The sequence below is a fragment of the Pristiophorus japonicus genome, chromosome 15 (assembly GCF_044704955.1).
Source record: "Pristiophorus japonicus isolate sPriJap1 chromosome 15, sPriJap1.hap1, whole genome shotgun sequence".
Classification (NCBI taxonomy): Eukaryota; Metazoa; Chordata; class Chondrichthyes; family Pristiophoridae; genus Pristiophorus; species Pristiophorus japonicus.
In genome coordinates, this window is record NC_091991.1 from 84,210,930 (window position 1) to 84,224,421 (window position 13,492).

Consider the following 13,492-nt stretch of genomic DNA (forward strand, 5'->3'; position numbering starts at 1 on the left):
GGAGAGAAGGTGGGGAGGGGAGGGAGAAGGGTGGAGAGAAGGGGGGGAGGGGGAGGGGAGAAGGGGGGAGGGGAGGGGAGAAGGGGAGGGAGGGGAGAAGGGGGAGGGGAGGGGAGAAGGGGGAGGGGAGGGGAGGAAGGGGGGGAGGGGAGGGGAGAAGGGGGGAGGGGAGGGGAGAAGGGGGGAGGGTGGGAGCGGAGGGTGGAGGGGAGAGGGGGGTTGGGGAGGGGAGAGGGGGGGTTGGGGAGGGGAGAAGGGGGATGGGGAGGGGAGAAGGGGGATGGGGAGGGGAGAAGGGGGATGGGGAGTGGAGAAGGGGGATGGGGAGGGGAGAAGGGGGAGGTGAGAAGGGGGAGGAGAGGGGCGGGTGGGGGTGGGGAGAAGTGAGGGGCGGGAGGGGGGAAGAGAGGGGGCGGTGGGGGAAGAGAGGGGGCGGTGGGGGAAGAGAGGGGGCGGTGGGGGAAGAGAGGGGGCGGTGGGGGAAGACAGGAGGTGGGGGGAAGAGAGGGGGCGGGGGGAAGGGGGCGGGGGGGAAGAGATGGGGGGAGGAAAGATGGGGGAGGAGAGATGGGGGGGGAGGGGTGAAAGGGGGGGAGTTGTGAAAGGGGGGGAGGGGGGAGAAGAGGGGAGGGAGGGGGAGAAGGGATGAAGGGGGGGAGGGAGGGGATGGGGGGAGGAGAGAGGGGATGGGGGGGGAGAGAGGGGATGGGGGGAGAGAGGGGATGGGGGGACGAGAGGGGATGGGGGGACGAGAGGGGATGGGGGGGCGAGAGGGGATGGGGGGAGAGAGGGGATGGGGGGGGGGAGAGGAGAGGGGATGGGCGGTGGGGGAGAGAGGGGATGGGGGGGGAGAGAGGGGATGGGGGGGAGAGAGGGGATGGGGGGGAGAGAGGGGATGGGGGGGGAGAGAGGGGATGGGGGGGAGAGAGGGGATGGGGGGAGAGAGGGGATGGGGGGGAGAGAGGGGATGGAGGGGGGAGAGAGGGGATGGGGGGAGAGGGGATGGGGGGAGGGAGAAAAGAGCGGGGAGGGAGAAAAGAGCGGGGAGGGAGAAAGAGCGGGGAGGGAGAAAAGAGCGGGGAGGGAGAAAAGAGCGGGGAGGGAGAAAAGAGCGGGGAGGGAGAAAAGAGCGGGGAGGGAGAAAAGAGCGGGGAGGGAGAGAAAGAGCGGGGAGGGAGAAAAGAGCGGGGAGGGAGAAAAGAGCGGGGAGGAGAAAAGAGCGGGGAGGGAGAAAAGAGCGGGGAGGGAGAAAAGAGGGGGTGAGGGAGAAGGGGAGAGAAGGAGCGGGGGAGGGAGAAGGGAGGGAGGGAGAAGGGAGGGAGGGAAAAGGTAGGGAGGGAGAAGGGAGGGAGGGGAGGGGGAAGAAGGGGAGGGAAAAGGGAGGGGGGGAGGGGGAAGAAGGGAGGGGATGGAGGGAGAAGGGATGGAGGGAGGGGATGGAGGGAGAAGGGATGGAGGGAGGGGGGAGGGGGAGAAGGGTGGGGGAGAAGGGTGGGGGAGAAGGGAGGGGGAGAAAAGAGGGGGAGAAGGGAGGGGGAGAAGGGATGGAGGGAGAAGGGAAGGGATGGAGGGAGAAGGGGTTGGGGGGGGAGGGAGAAGGCGTTGGGGGGAGGAGAAGGGGTTGGGGGGGAGGGAGAAGGGGTTGGGGGGGGAGGGAGAAGGGGTTGGGGGGGAGGGAGAAGGGGTTGGGGGGGGAGGGCGAAGGGGTTGGGGGGGGAGGGCGAAGGGGTTGGGGGGGGGAGAAGGGGTTGGGGGGTGAGGGAGAAGGGGTTGGGGGGGAGGGAGAAGGGGTTGGGGGGAGGGAGAAGGGGTTGGGGGAGGGAGAAGAGGTTGGGGGGGGAGGGCGAAGGGGTGTGGGGGGAGGGCGAAGGGGTTGGGGGGGAGGGCGAAGGGGTTGGGGGGGAGGGAGAAGGGGTTGGGGGGGAGGGAGAAGGGGTTGGGGGGGAGGGAGAAGGGGTTGGGGGGGAGGGAGAAGGGGTTGGGGGGGGGAGGGAGAAGGGGTTGGGGGGGAAGGGAGAAGGGGTTGGGGGGGGAGGGAGAAGAGGTTGGGGGGGAGGGGAAGGGGTTGGGGGGGGAGGGAGAAGGGTTGGGGGGGGAAGGGAGAAGGGGTTGGGGGGGGAGGGAGAAGAGGTTGGGGGGGAGGGAGAAGGGTTGGGGGGGAGGGAGAAGGGGTTGGGGGGGAGGGAGAGTCGGGGGGGAGGAGAGAGTCGGGGGGGGAGAAGAGAGTCGGGGGGGAGGAGAGAGTCGGGGGGGAGGAGAGAGTCGGGGGGGGAGGAGAGAGTCGGGGGGGAGGAGAGAGTCGGGGGGGAGGAGAGAGTCGGGGGGGAGGAGAGAGTCGGGGGGAGGGAGAGAGTCGGGGGGGAGGAGAGAGTCGGGGGGGAGGAGAGAGTCGGGGGGGAGGAGAGAGTCGGGGGGGAGGAGAGAGTCGGGGGGGAGGAGAGAGTCGGGGGAGGAGAGAGTCGGGGGGAGGAGAGAGTCGGGGGGAGGAGAGAGTCGGGGGGGAGGAGAGAGTCGGGGGAGAGGAGAGAGTTGGGGGGAGGAGAGAGTTGGGGGGGAGGAGAGTTGGGGGGAGGAGAGAGTTGGGGGGAGGGGAGATGGGACAGATGGGGCGGAGGAGAGATGGGGGAAAAGGGGGGAGGGGGGATGGGGCTGGGGGAGAGAGGGGATGGGGGTCAGAGAGGGGATGGGGGGGAGAGGGGATGGGGGGGAGAGAGGGGGGATGGGGGGGGAGAGGGGGGATGGGGGGGGAGAGTGGGGGGATGGGGGGGAGAGAGGGGGGAGAGAGGGAGGATGGGGGGAGAGAGGGGGGATGGGGGGGAGAGAGGGGATGGGGGGGGAGAGGGGGATGGGGGGGGAGAGAGAGGGGATGGGGGGGGAGAGAGGGGATGGGGGGGAGAGAGGGGATTGGGGGGGAGAGAGGGGATTGGGGGGGAGAGAGGGGATGGGGGGGAGAGAGGGGATGGGGGGGAGAGAGGGGATGGGGGGGGAGAGAGGGGATGGGGGGGGAGAGAGGGGATGGGGGGGGAGAGAGGGGATGGGGGGGGAGAGAGGGGATGGGGGGGAGAAGGGGGGGAGAGAGGGGATGGGGGGGAGAAGGGGGGGAGAGAGGGGATGGGGGGGAGAGAGGGGATGGGGGGGAGAGAGGGGATGGGGGGGAGAGAGGGGATGGGGGGGAGAGAGGGGATGGGGGGGAGAGAGGGGATGGGGGGGGAGAGAGGGGATGGGGGGGAGAGAGAGGGATGGGGGGGAGAGATGGGATGGGGGGGAAGAAATGGGATGGGGGGGAAGAGGGGAAGAGAGGGGATGGGGGGGGGAAGAGAGGGGATGGGGGGGGAAGAGAGGGGATGGGGGGGAAGAGAGGGGATGGGGGGGGAAGAGAGGGGATGGGGGGGAAGAGAGGGGATGGGGGGGAAGAGAGGGGGGATGGGGGGAGAGAGGGAGGATGGGGGGAGAGAGGGAGGATGGGGGGAGAGAGGGAGGATGGGGGGAGAGAGGGAGGATGGGGGGGGAGAGAGGGAGGATGGGGGGGAGAGAAGGGGGATGGGGGGGGAGAGAGAAGGGGGATGGGGGGGAGAGAGGGGGGGATGGGGGGGAGAGAGGGGGATGGGGGGGAGAGAGGGGGGATGGGGGGGAGAGAGAGGGGATGGGGGGGAGAGAGGGGATGGGGGGGGAGAGAGGGGATGGGGGGGAGAGAGGGGATGGGGGGGAGAGAGGGGATGGGGGGGGGAGAGAGGGGATGGGGGGAGAGAGGGGATGGGGGGGAGAGAGGGGATTGGGGGGGAGAGGGGATTGGGGGGGGGAGAGGGGATTGGGGGGGGGAGAGAGGGGATTGGTGGGGGGAGAGAGGGGATAGGGGGGAGAGAGGGGATGGGGGGGAGAGAGGGGATGGGGGGGGAGAGAGGGGATGGGGGGGAAGAGAGGGGATGGGGGGGAGAAAGGGGATGGGGGAGAGAGGGGATGGGGGGGAGAGAGGGGATGGGGGGGGGGAGAGAGGGGATGGGGGGGAGAGAGAGGGATGGGGGGGGAGAGATGGGATGGGGGGGAGAGAGATGGGATGGGGGGGAGAGAGATGGGATGGGGGGGAAGAGGGGAAGAGAGGGGATGGGGGGGGAGAGAGGGGATGGGGGGGGAGAGAGGGGATGGGGGGGAGAAAGGGGATGGGGGGAGAAAGGGGATGGGGGGAGAAAGGGATGGGGGAGAGAGGGGATGGGGGGAGAGAGGGGATGGGGGGGGAGAGAGGGGATGGGGGGGAGAGAGGGGATGGGGGGAGAGAGGGGATAGGGGGGAGAGAGGGAGGGGGGAGAGGGGGATGGGGGGAGAGAGGGGATGGAGGGGAGAGAGGGGATGGAGGGGGAGAGGGGATGGGGGGGGAGAGAGGGGATGGGGGGGGAGAGGGGGATGGGGGGAGAGAGGGGAGAGAGGGGTTGGGGGGGAGGGGGGTAAGGGTGGGAGGGGGGTAAAGGGGGAGAAGACGGGGGTGAGAGGGGGGAAGAGTGGGGGGAAGGGGGGAAGGGGGAAGAGTGGGGGGCGGAAGGGGAGGGGAATAGTGGGGGGGAAGGGGGGGGAGCAGGGGGGTGGGGGAGGGTGGGGAAGAGAGGGGAGGGGGGGGAGAAAGAGAGGGGGCGGGTGGGGATGGGAGGGAAGAGAGGGGCGGGTGGGGAGGGAAGAGAGGGGCGGGTGGGGGGGGGAAGAGGGGGCGGGTGGGGGGGGGGGGGAAGAGAGGGCGGGTGGGGGGGGGGGAAGAGAGTGGCAGTTGGGGGGGGGGGAAGTGAGGGGCAGGTGGGGGAGTGGGGGGAAGAGAGGGGCGGGTGGGGGGGGAAGAGAGAGGCGGGTGGGTGGGGGGGGGGAAGAGATGGGCGGGGGGAGAGAAAGAGAGGGGTGGCTGGGGGGGGGGGGGAGAGAGGGGCGGGGTGGGGGGGGGCGGAAGAGAGGGGCGGGTGGGGGGGCGGTTTAGAGCGAGGGGCGGGTGGGGGGGGGGGGGAAGATGGGGAGGGGGGACGAGAGGGGGCGTGCGGAAGAGAGGGGGGCGGGGGGGAAGGGGAGGTGGGGGGGGAAGGGGAGGTGGGGGGAAGGGGAGGTGGGGGAAGGGGAGGTGGGGGGAAGGGGAGGTGGGGGGAAGGGGAGGTGGGGGGAAGGGGGAGGGAGGCAGAGGGGGGGAGGAGCGAGTGGGGAGGAGGAGCGAGTGGGGGGAGGAGAGAGGGGGGGAGGAGAGATGGGGGGAGGAGAGATGGGGGGAGGAGAGATGGGGGGAAAGGGGAAGGGGAGGGGGAAAAGGGGTGAAGGGGGGTAGAGCGGGAAGGGAAGGGGGAGAGAGTGGATGGGGCGGGGGTGGGAGTGTGGGATGGGGCGGTGGGAGAGAGGGGATGGGGGGAGAGAGGGGATGGGGGGGAGAGAGGGGACGGGGGGCTAGAGAGGGGACGGGGGGTAGAGAGGGGGACGGGGGAAAGAGAGGAGGTGGGGGGGAAGAGGGGGGCGGGAGGGATGAGAAGATGGTGGGGGGGAGGTGGGGGGGAGGGGAGGTGTGGGGGAGGGGGGGGAAGGGGTGGTGGGGGGGAAGGGGTGGTGGGGGGGAAGGGGTGGTGGGGGGGAAGGGGTGGTGGGGGGGAAGGGGGGGTGGGGGGAAGGGGTGGTGGGGGGGAAGGGAAGGTGGGGGGAAGGGAGGTGGGAAGAGGAGGTGAGGGGGGGGAAGAGGTGGTAGGGGAGGGGAGATGGGGGCGAGGGGAGAAGGGGGCGAGGGGAGAAGGGGGCGAGTGGAGAAGGGGGCGAGGGGAGAAGGGGGCGAGGGGAGAAGGGGGGGAGAAGGGGAGAGGAGGTGATCGGGGGAAGGGACGTGAGAAGGGGAGGGGTAGGTGAGAAGGGGGGAGGGTAGAAGGGGGGAGAGGAGGAGAGGAGGAGGGAGAGGGGAGGGAGGGGGGAGCGGAGGAGTAGGGAGAGGGGGTGGGGGGAAGAGGGGGGAGAAGGAGAGGAGGAGGGGGGAGAGGAGCGAAGAAGGGGAGGGGGAGGGGAGAAGTGGAGAAGGGGGGAGGGGAGGGGGGGAGAAGGGAGGGAGGGGAGGGGGGAGAAGGGAGGGAAGGGAAGGGGGAGAAGGGAGGGAGGGGAGGGGGGGAGAAGGGAGGGAGGGGAGGGGGGGAGAAGGGAGGGAGGGGAGGGGGGGAGAAGGGAGGGGATGGAGGGAGAAGGGATGGAGGGAGAAGGGAGGGAGGGAGAAGGGAGGGAGGGAGCAGGGAGGGGGAGGGAGAAGGGAGGGAGGGGAGGGGGTAGAATGGAGGGGGGTGGAGGGAGAAGGGAGGGGAGGGAGGGAGAAGGGAGGGGGGAGGGAGAAGGGGTTGGGGGGAGGGAGAAGGGAGGAGGTGGGGGAGAAGGGAGAGAGGGGAGCAGGGAGTGGAGAGAGGGGAGGGAGGCTGAACGGGCCGGGCCCGGCCGGGCCCAAGACTTAGGGCGGGGCACGCCCACAGCACCGGATTTACAGGCCAGTAGCGTCCGGTCCGGGGGTGGGGGGCCAGGTCCGGGGGCGCGCGAGTCGGGTTGGGTCCTGGGGTCTTGGGGGGGGGGGGGGGGGGGGTCGGGTCCGGCGGGGGGAGGGGGCGCGATTCGGGTCCCGTCAGGTCCGGGGGCGGGAGGGTCGGGGGGAGCGCAGGTCGGGTCTGATCCGGGGGTGGGTCGAGTTCCGGGGGGGGGAGTGCGAGTCGGGTCCGTGCCCGGGGCAGGGGGAGGCAGGAAGCAGGGGTCAGGTCGGGAGGAAGCAGGAGCTGCGCGTGGGAGGTATAGTCTTATCCACGCAGCCGCAGTGAGGCCATTCGACCAGGGCTAGGGGCTGCCTGCTTCGGGCCCCTCCCACACAGTTTTGGGCGCCTGGAGCTGCTGCACATGCGCGCCCACTGTAGCGAACATGTGCAGAGGTCCCGGCACTGTTTTCAGCGCTGGGACCTAGCTCCGCCCCCCACAGCTCGTGCTGCGCCGCGCCCAGCTCCAGAGAACCTGCAGGGATAGTGAGAATCGGTAAGTATTTTTTAGGCGCACTTTGTGGTGCGAAAAACTGGCGTCCAGGTCGGGGCTGCGCCGTTTTAGGCGCGGCCCGAAATTTGGGCCCATAGATGCATTCAACGGGAGGCTAGACACGCATATAAGGGAGAAGTGAATAGAGGGTTATGCTCAGAGTTAAATGAGGAAAGACGGGAGGTTTGAGTGGAGTATAAATGCCAGCATGGACTGGATGGGCCAAACGGCCTGTTTCTGTGCTGTATATTCTATGTAATCCTATGTAATATCAGAAATGCATGAATCTGGTCATTTAGTTAATGGGCTAATTTTTAAACAAAGGCTCATTGGCCTTATCCTTAAATATTTTTATGTCTCTGCAAGGAGACTTAAGAGGGGAGAAAAGTGCCTGGGTAGTCCTTCAAACATTCTATCTTCAAAATACTTAAAATTATCTTCTTTTAAATATACCAGCTGAGACCTCTGCTTTTCCAGCCAGTGATAAGCTTTCCTGGGCTGGGAGGCATCACATCAGCTCAAGGTTGGTTTGAAATCATGTCCTTTGTATTCAATTGAGGGGATCTAAATTCATCCCCATCGGTGACACTAGGGAACTGCTGACTAGTGAGGAGGGTGGGTGACCTGCTCAGGGAAAATTTGATTTTTATTTTTGTTTAGAAATGCTGCATAATTTTTTACTTTCCGCCCCCTTTAATAACATATTTAAACATTACCAGAGTGTGTGCTGGGGACCTTTTAAAATGTGTAATATTCACACCACCAGGTGATCTGTTCCAAGGCCACTGTCAACAGCGGGAGGCACAGGCAGCTACTGGAGCATACACAGAAATGTGATCATTTCATTCCCACTTCTCATTCCCTCTGAGAATCGGACATTTACAGTGTCACTGTTTCTTTTTTAATTTCATCGCTACAAAATCTTGTCTTCCCAGGAGATACTGAATTATTGAAACAAGATTAATTGCCCTGTTTTGTCCTGAATTCCTTCCCCCTCCCCGTTGCATTCAAAATTAGGTCTAGATCCAAAATACCTTCTGAGGTTACAGACAGCTTTTGGTCGTTGGAACTCAAGTTGATTTCCCTTAGTTCCGTGCAAATCTGAAGCATGATCAACCCATGATCTGTGATGTCACAGTCGCGGAGGTCCAGTTTTTGGAGTCCTGGATGCAACACCTGCATGTAAATCACCTACTATCAGTACACAAGTTAATGCTGCATTGGAATGCAAAAAATAGTTTCTGAAGTGGCAACTGAAACTACCCAACAAAAGAAGTGCTCGACACTGCTTAAGGTTGGACTGCAGAGTTCTTGTGGGTGAGGCAGCGCAAGAGTACAGAAATTATTCAGGAAGAATTTAACTGCTCCACCAATAGCGTAGTAGGTAAAAGCAAATGTATGCATACAGACTAGAAGATCTCAGGATCAAAGCACTCGGTGGTGCCAGGTGTGTCAATCTTAGCTTGGGCAGTTTGGGGGGGGCGGGGGATTCGGGGGATTCGGGGAACTAAAATTGGTTCCTGACCCGAGGTGAAACATTAGGGCTCCCCTCCAGTATATAGTGATCACTGGTGGAAAGTGTTTATGTATGGACATTGGGGGAGGACTAGGTCATCCGATGCCACAGTGGGTCAGCTGTCAAGACCCACTGTCTCGATGGATAGAAAATGAATGGCGCCCAGGTAAACTAATTCCCCGGAAGGGTTTTGGTGTCTCCAACAGCACTGGCACCAGGTCTTTCATACTGGATGGTTGTATCTGGATGGATACCAGCACTAATGCCTCCAATGGCAAAAGTGTTATTAGAAGCAACCCTGTAAGCTAGTGTGCAACGGCCACCACACGTTAAAAAAATACATGCACAGGCATCTTCAGGATGTAGTTCAGGACCTGGAATATTAGGTCCTTCATTGAAACACCTGTGAACTCATCCTTTTTTGGCGTGGAAGCAAGTCATCCTCATTTCGAGGGACTGCCTATGATGATGTAAGGTAAGGATGCATTATAAGAGCAGTGGTCAGCTGCTGACCAAGAATGGAAATAATATTTTATAAAAACCTGTTACCTACATTATAAAGCAAGCTATCTTTTTGCTCACCTGACGCATGTTCTCATCTGTAATAATCCCCTGTAAGCTCATCATTCTAATTAATTTGTCTTTCAGGTTTGGTGGCAGAGTTTGTACATCAGTGGAATACCGAGAGAGCGACTTTACGAGAGAGCAAATGCATCTGGAAATGAAAGGAAATATCACAGGGCAAGATTATGTCCAAAGTCAGATAAACTGTCGGTATAACAAAGCATGGGAAGGGGAGACAGTGACTGGAGGGGGAGGAGGTACAAGGGCAGGGGGAGGGGAGACGGTTTGTTGGGGGGGGGGGGTAGTTGGTGGGGAGGGCTAGGGAGGTGTGGGATGGGGAGGGGAGGAGTGGGAAGGGAGACGGCAGATGGAGGGACGGCGGATGGAGGGAGAGTGGATTAGTGATTAATAGAAATTTACTGCACTGAAGGAGGCCATTTCAGCAAATCATGTCCATACTGGCCGACAAAGAGCTATCCAGCCTAATCCCACTTTCCAGCTCTTGGTCCGTAACCCTGTAGGTTACGGCACTTCAAAGTACTTTTTAAAATGTGGAGTGTGTTTCTGTCTCTACCACCCTTTCAGGCAGTGATTTCCAGACCCCACCACCCTCTGGGTGTAAACATTTCCCTCAAATCACCTCTAAAGCTCCAACCAATTACTTCAAATCTATGCCCCCTCCCTATTGACCCCTCTGCTAAGGGAAATAGGTCCTTCCTATCAGATCTATCTAGGCCCCTCATAATTTTATACACCTCAATAAGGTCTCCCCTCAGCCTCCTGTTCCAAAGAAAACAATCCAGCCTATCCAATCTTTCCTCATAGCTAAAATTTTCCAGTCCAGGTCACATCCTGGTAAATCTCCTCTGTACCCACATCTTTCCTGTAATGTGCTGACCTGAACTGCACGCAGTACACTAGCTGCGGCCCAACGAGTGTTTTATACAGTTCAAGCATAACCTCCCAGCTCTTGCATTCTATGCCACGGCTAATAAGAACATAAGAAATAGGAACAGGAGTAGGCCATACGGCCCCTCGAGCCTGCTCCGCCATTCAATAAGATCATGGCTGATCTGATCATGGACTCAGCTCCACTTCCCCGCCTGCTCCCCATAACCCCTTATTGCTCAAGAAACTGTCTATTTCTGCCTTAAATTTATTCAGTGTCCCAGCTTTCAGGCAGCGAATTCCACAAATTTTGAGAGAAGAAATTCCTCCTCATCTCTGTTTTAAATGGGCGGCCCCTTATTCTAAGATCATGCCCTCTAGTTCTAGTCTCCCCCATCAATGGAAACATCCTCTCTGCATCCACCTTGTCAAGCACCCTCATAATCTTATACGTTTCAATAAGATCACCTTTCATGCTTCTGAATTCCAATGAGTAGAGGTCCAACCTACTCAACCTTTCCTCATAAGTCAACCCTCTCATCCCTGGAATCAACCTAGTGAACCTTCTCTGAACTGTCTCCAAAGTACATATATCCTTTCGTAAATATGGAAACCAAAACTGCACACAGTATTCCAGGTGAGGCTTCAACAATACCGTGTATACCTTCCATGCTTTTATACTCCATCCCCTTTGCAATAAAGGCTAAGATACCATTGGCCTTCCTGATCACTTGCTGTACCTGCATACTATCCTTTTGTGTTTCATGCACAAGTACCCAGAGGTCCCACTGTACTGCGGCACTTTGCAATCTTTCTCCATTTAAATAATAACTTGCAAGTATTCTGTATGCTTTCTTAACCACCTTATCTACCTGGCCTGCTACCTTCAGGGGTCTGTGGACATGCACTCCAAGGTCCCTTTGTTCCTCTACACTTCTCAGTGTCCTACCATTTATTGTGTATTCCCTAGCCTTGTGAGCCCTCCCCAAATGCATTACCTCTCACTTCTCCGGATTGAATTCCATTTGCCCACCAGACCAGTTCATTGCTATCTTCCTGTAGTCTACAGCTTTCTTCTTCATTATCACACAGCCAATTTTTGTATCATCTGCAAACTTCATTCCCCCTACATTCAAGTCTAAATGTTTGATATATACTACAAAAAGCATGGGACCTAGTACTGAGCCCTGCGGAAGCCCACTGGAAGCACCCTTCCTGTCACAGAAACACCCATCAACCATTACCCTTTGATTCCTGCCTCTGAGCCAATTTTGGATCCAACTTGCCACTTTGCCGTGAATCCCATGGGCTTTTACTTTTGTGACCAGTCTGTCATGTGGGATCTTATCAAAAGCCTTGCTAAAATCCATATACACTACATCAAACGCACTGTCATCGACCCTCCTTGTTACCTCCTCGAAATATTAAATCAGGTTAGTCAGACACGACCAGTGGACAGAGAGTGGATAGAGCCAGAGCGGATGGAAAGAGAGTGGGTGGACGGGGGAGGAGAGATGGTGGATGGAGAGAGAGACGGCGCGGAGATGTAGAATGAAGGGAAATGAAGGAGTGAAGGGAGGAATGAAAAGCGGGTGCAGTTGAAAGGGATGGAGAGAGTGGGGGACTGAGCCCGGGGTGGGCCGCACTCACAGGTGGATCAGGGCCGGGGATGGTCCGGGTGGGGAGCCGAGCCCGGGTGGTGGAGGGGATGGTGTGGGCCGGGGGGTGGGGGGTGGGGGGTGGAGATGGTGTGGGGCCGGGATGGACCGCACTCACAGGTGGAGCAGGGACGGACTGTCCATCCTGGGCGCGTTGCTCACAATAACAACCGTCACCGGGGCATCATGGGAAATATAGTCCGGGCACCGGGGCATCTTGGGAAATGTAGTCGGGCGGGGTCCCGGATGGTGAGTTTCCCAGAGACGGTTTTTTTGGGATAAAGGAACGGGGCCGGAGCGAAGGTGCTGAGTGCGGACCCAGTGTCGCGGGCATCCTCTCTCTATCCTGGCCCGGCGGGGCTGTGAGGTGCAGGCTGTCCCCGGAGGCTAGGGCCTACTCCACTCCCACTCCCTACTCTGTCGTCGTAAAAGGTCGCGATGACCAAAGGCAAACAGTATCCATTATGGAGGCAATGCTCGCACCCAAAACATCGCTGGTTTTAAATCAGTTCTGGCCGGTAAAGCATACATTGTTGTGGCGGTCAGGAGAAGGCAATTGGGAAGAGATTGAAAGGAAGATTGCATTTATATAGCGCCTTTTCAGGACAACCTGTAGCAAACAGCAATGTGATGACTAAATAATCTGCTTTAGTGACGTTGGTTGAGGCAAAATATTGGCCAGGACACCGGGGATAACTCCCTTGCTTGACTTTGGGACCTTTTACCTGCGAGCAGACGGTTTAACGTCTCATCCGAGAGACGGCACCTCCAACAGTGCAGCGCTCCCTCAGCATGGCACTGGAGTGTCAGCCTGATTATGTGCTGGAGTCTTTGGAGTGGGACTCAGGCAGGAGTACTACTAACTGAACCACGACTGACACGAAAGCAGATTGTAGGTGATTTGAAGACATGACAGTTCATAGAATGATAGAGTGGTCCCACTCCCCTGCTCTTTCCTTGTAGCCCTGTAATTTGTTTTTGTTCAGATCCATTTCCCTTTTGAAAGATAAGATTGAGTCTGCCTCCACTACAATTTCAGGCACTGCATTCCAGATCTTAACCACTCGCTGAGTAAGTTCTTACGTTGCATTTGCTTTTTTTGCAAAACACTTCTGTCCTCTGGTACTTGACACTTCCTCCAATGGGAACAGTTTCTCTCTACTCTGTGCAGACCCCTCATGATTTTGAACATCTCGATCAAATCTCCTCTCAACCTTCTCTGCTCCAAGGAGAACAACTCCAACTTCTCCAGTCTATCAATGTGACTAAAGTCCCTCATTCCTGGAATCATTCTCGTAAATCTTTTCTGCACTTTCTCTAAGGCCTTCACATCCTTCCTAAAGTGTGGTGCCCAGAATTGGACACAGTACTCCAGTTGGGGATGAACCAGTGTTTTATACAGGTTCATCATAATTTCCACACTTGTGTACTCTTACACCTCTATTTATGAAACCCAGGATCCTGTAAGCCTTTTTAACTGCTTTCTCAACCTGCCCTGCCACCTTCAACAATTTGTGCACACATACCCACAGGTCTCTCTGTTTGTGCACCTCCTTCAGGATTATACCATTTAGTTAATATGTCCTCTCCTCATTCTTTCTACCAAAATGCATCACTTCACACTTTTTTGCGTTAAATTTTATCTGCCACGTATCCGCCCATTTCACTAGCCTGTCTATGTCTTCCTGAAGTCTATCACTCTCCTCCTCAATGTTCACTGTACTTCCAAGTTTTGTGTCATCTGCAAATTTTGAAATTGTACCCGGTACACCCACGTCCAAGTCATTAATATATATCAAGAAAAGCAGTGGGCCTAGAACTGACCCCTGGGGAACACCCACTGTATATCTTCCTCCAGTCCGAAAAACAA

At 59.2% G+C, this 13,492-nt stretch overlaps 1 protein-coding gene across 3 annotated transcripts in view; it reads right to left on the bottom strand.

Annotated features, from left to right (window-relative positions):
• The window catches only part of amn1 (antagonist of mitotic exit network 1 homolog (S. cerevisiae)), a 34,168-nt gene extending 21,754 nt beyond the window's left edge, over window positions 1–12,414 (bottom strand). The window contains exons 1-3 of one of the 3 annotated variants that reach the window (XM_070901687.1): window positions 12,348–12,414; window positions 9,095–9,227; window positions 8,031–8,172 (exon numbers count right to left, since the gene is read on the bottom strand). In XM_070901687.1, coding sequence (XP_070757788.1) covers window positions 8,031–8,172; window positions 9,095–9,139 — 187 coding nt within the window. In that variant the 5' untranslated portion in view covers window positions 9,140–9,227; window positions 12,348–12,414. Of the gene's footprint in view, window positions 1–8,030; window positions 8,173–9,094; window positions 9,228–11,614; window positions 11,683–11,740; window positions 11,801–12,347 lie in introns of those variants that run through there. The other 2 variants (XM_070901686.1, XM_070901688.1) reach the window with 2 other exon arrangements.
• Window positions 12,415–13,492: the final 1,078 nt, after the last annotated feature.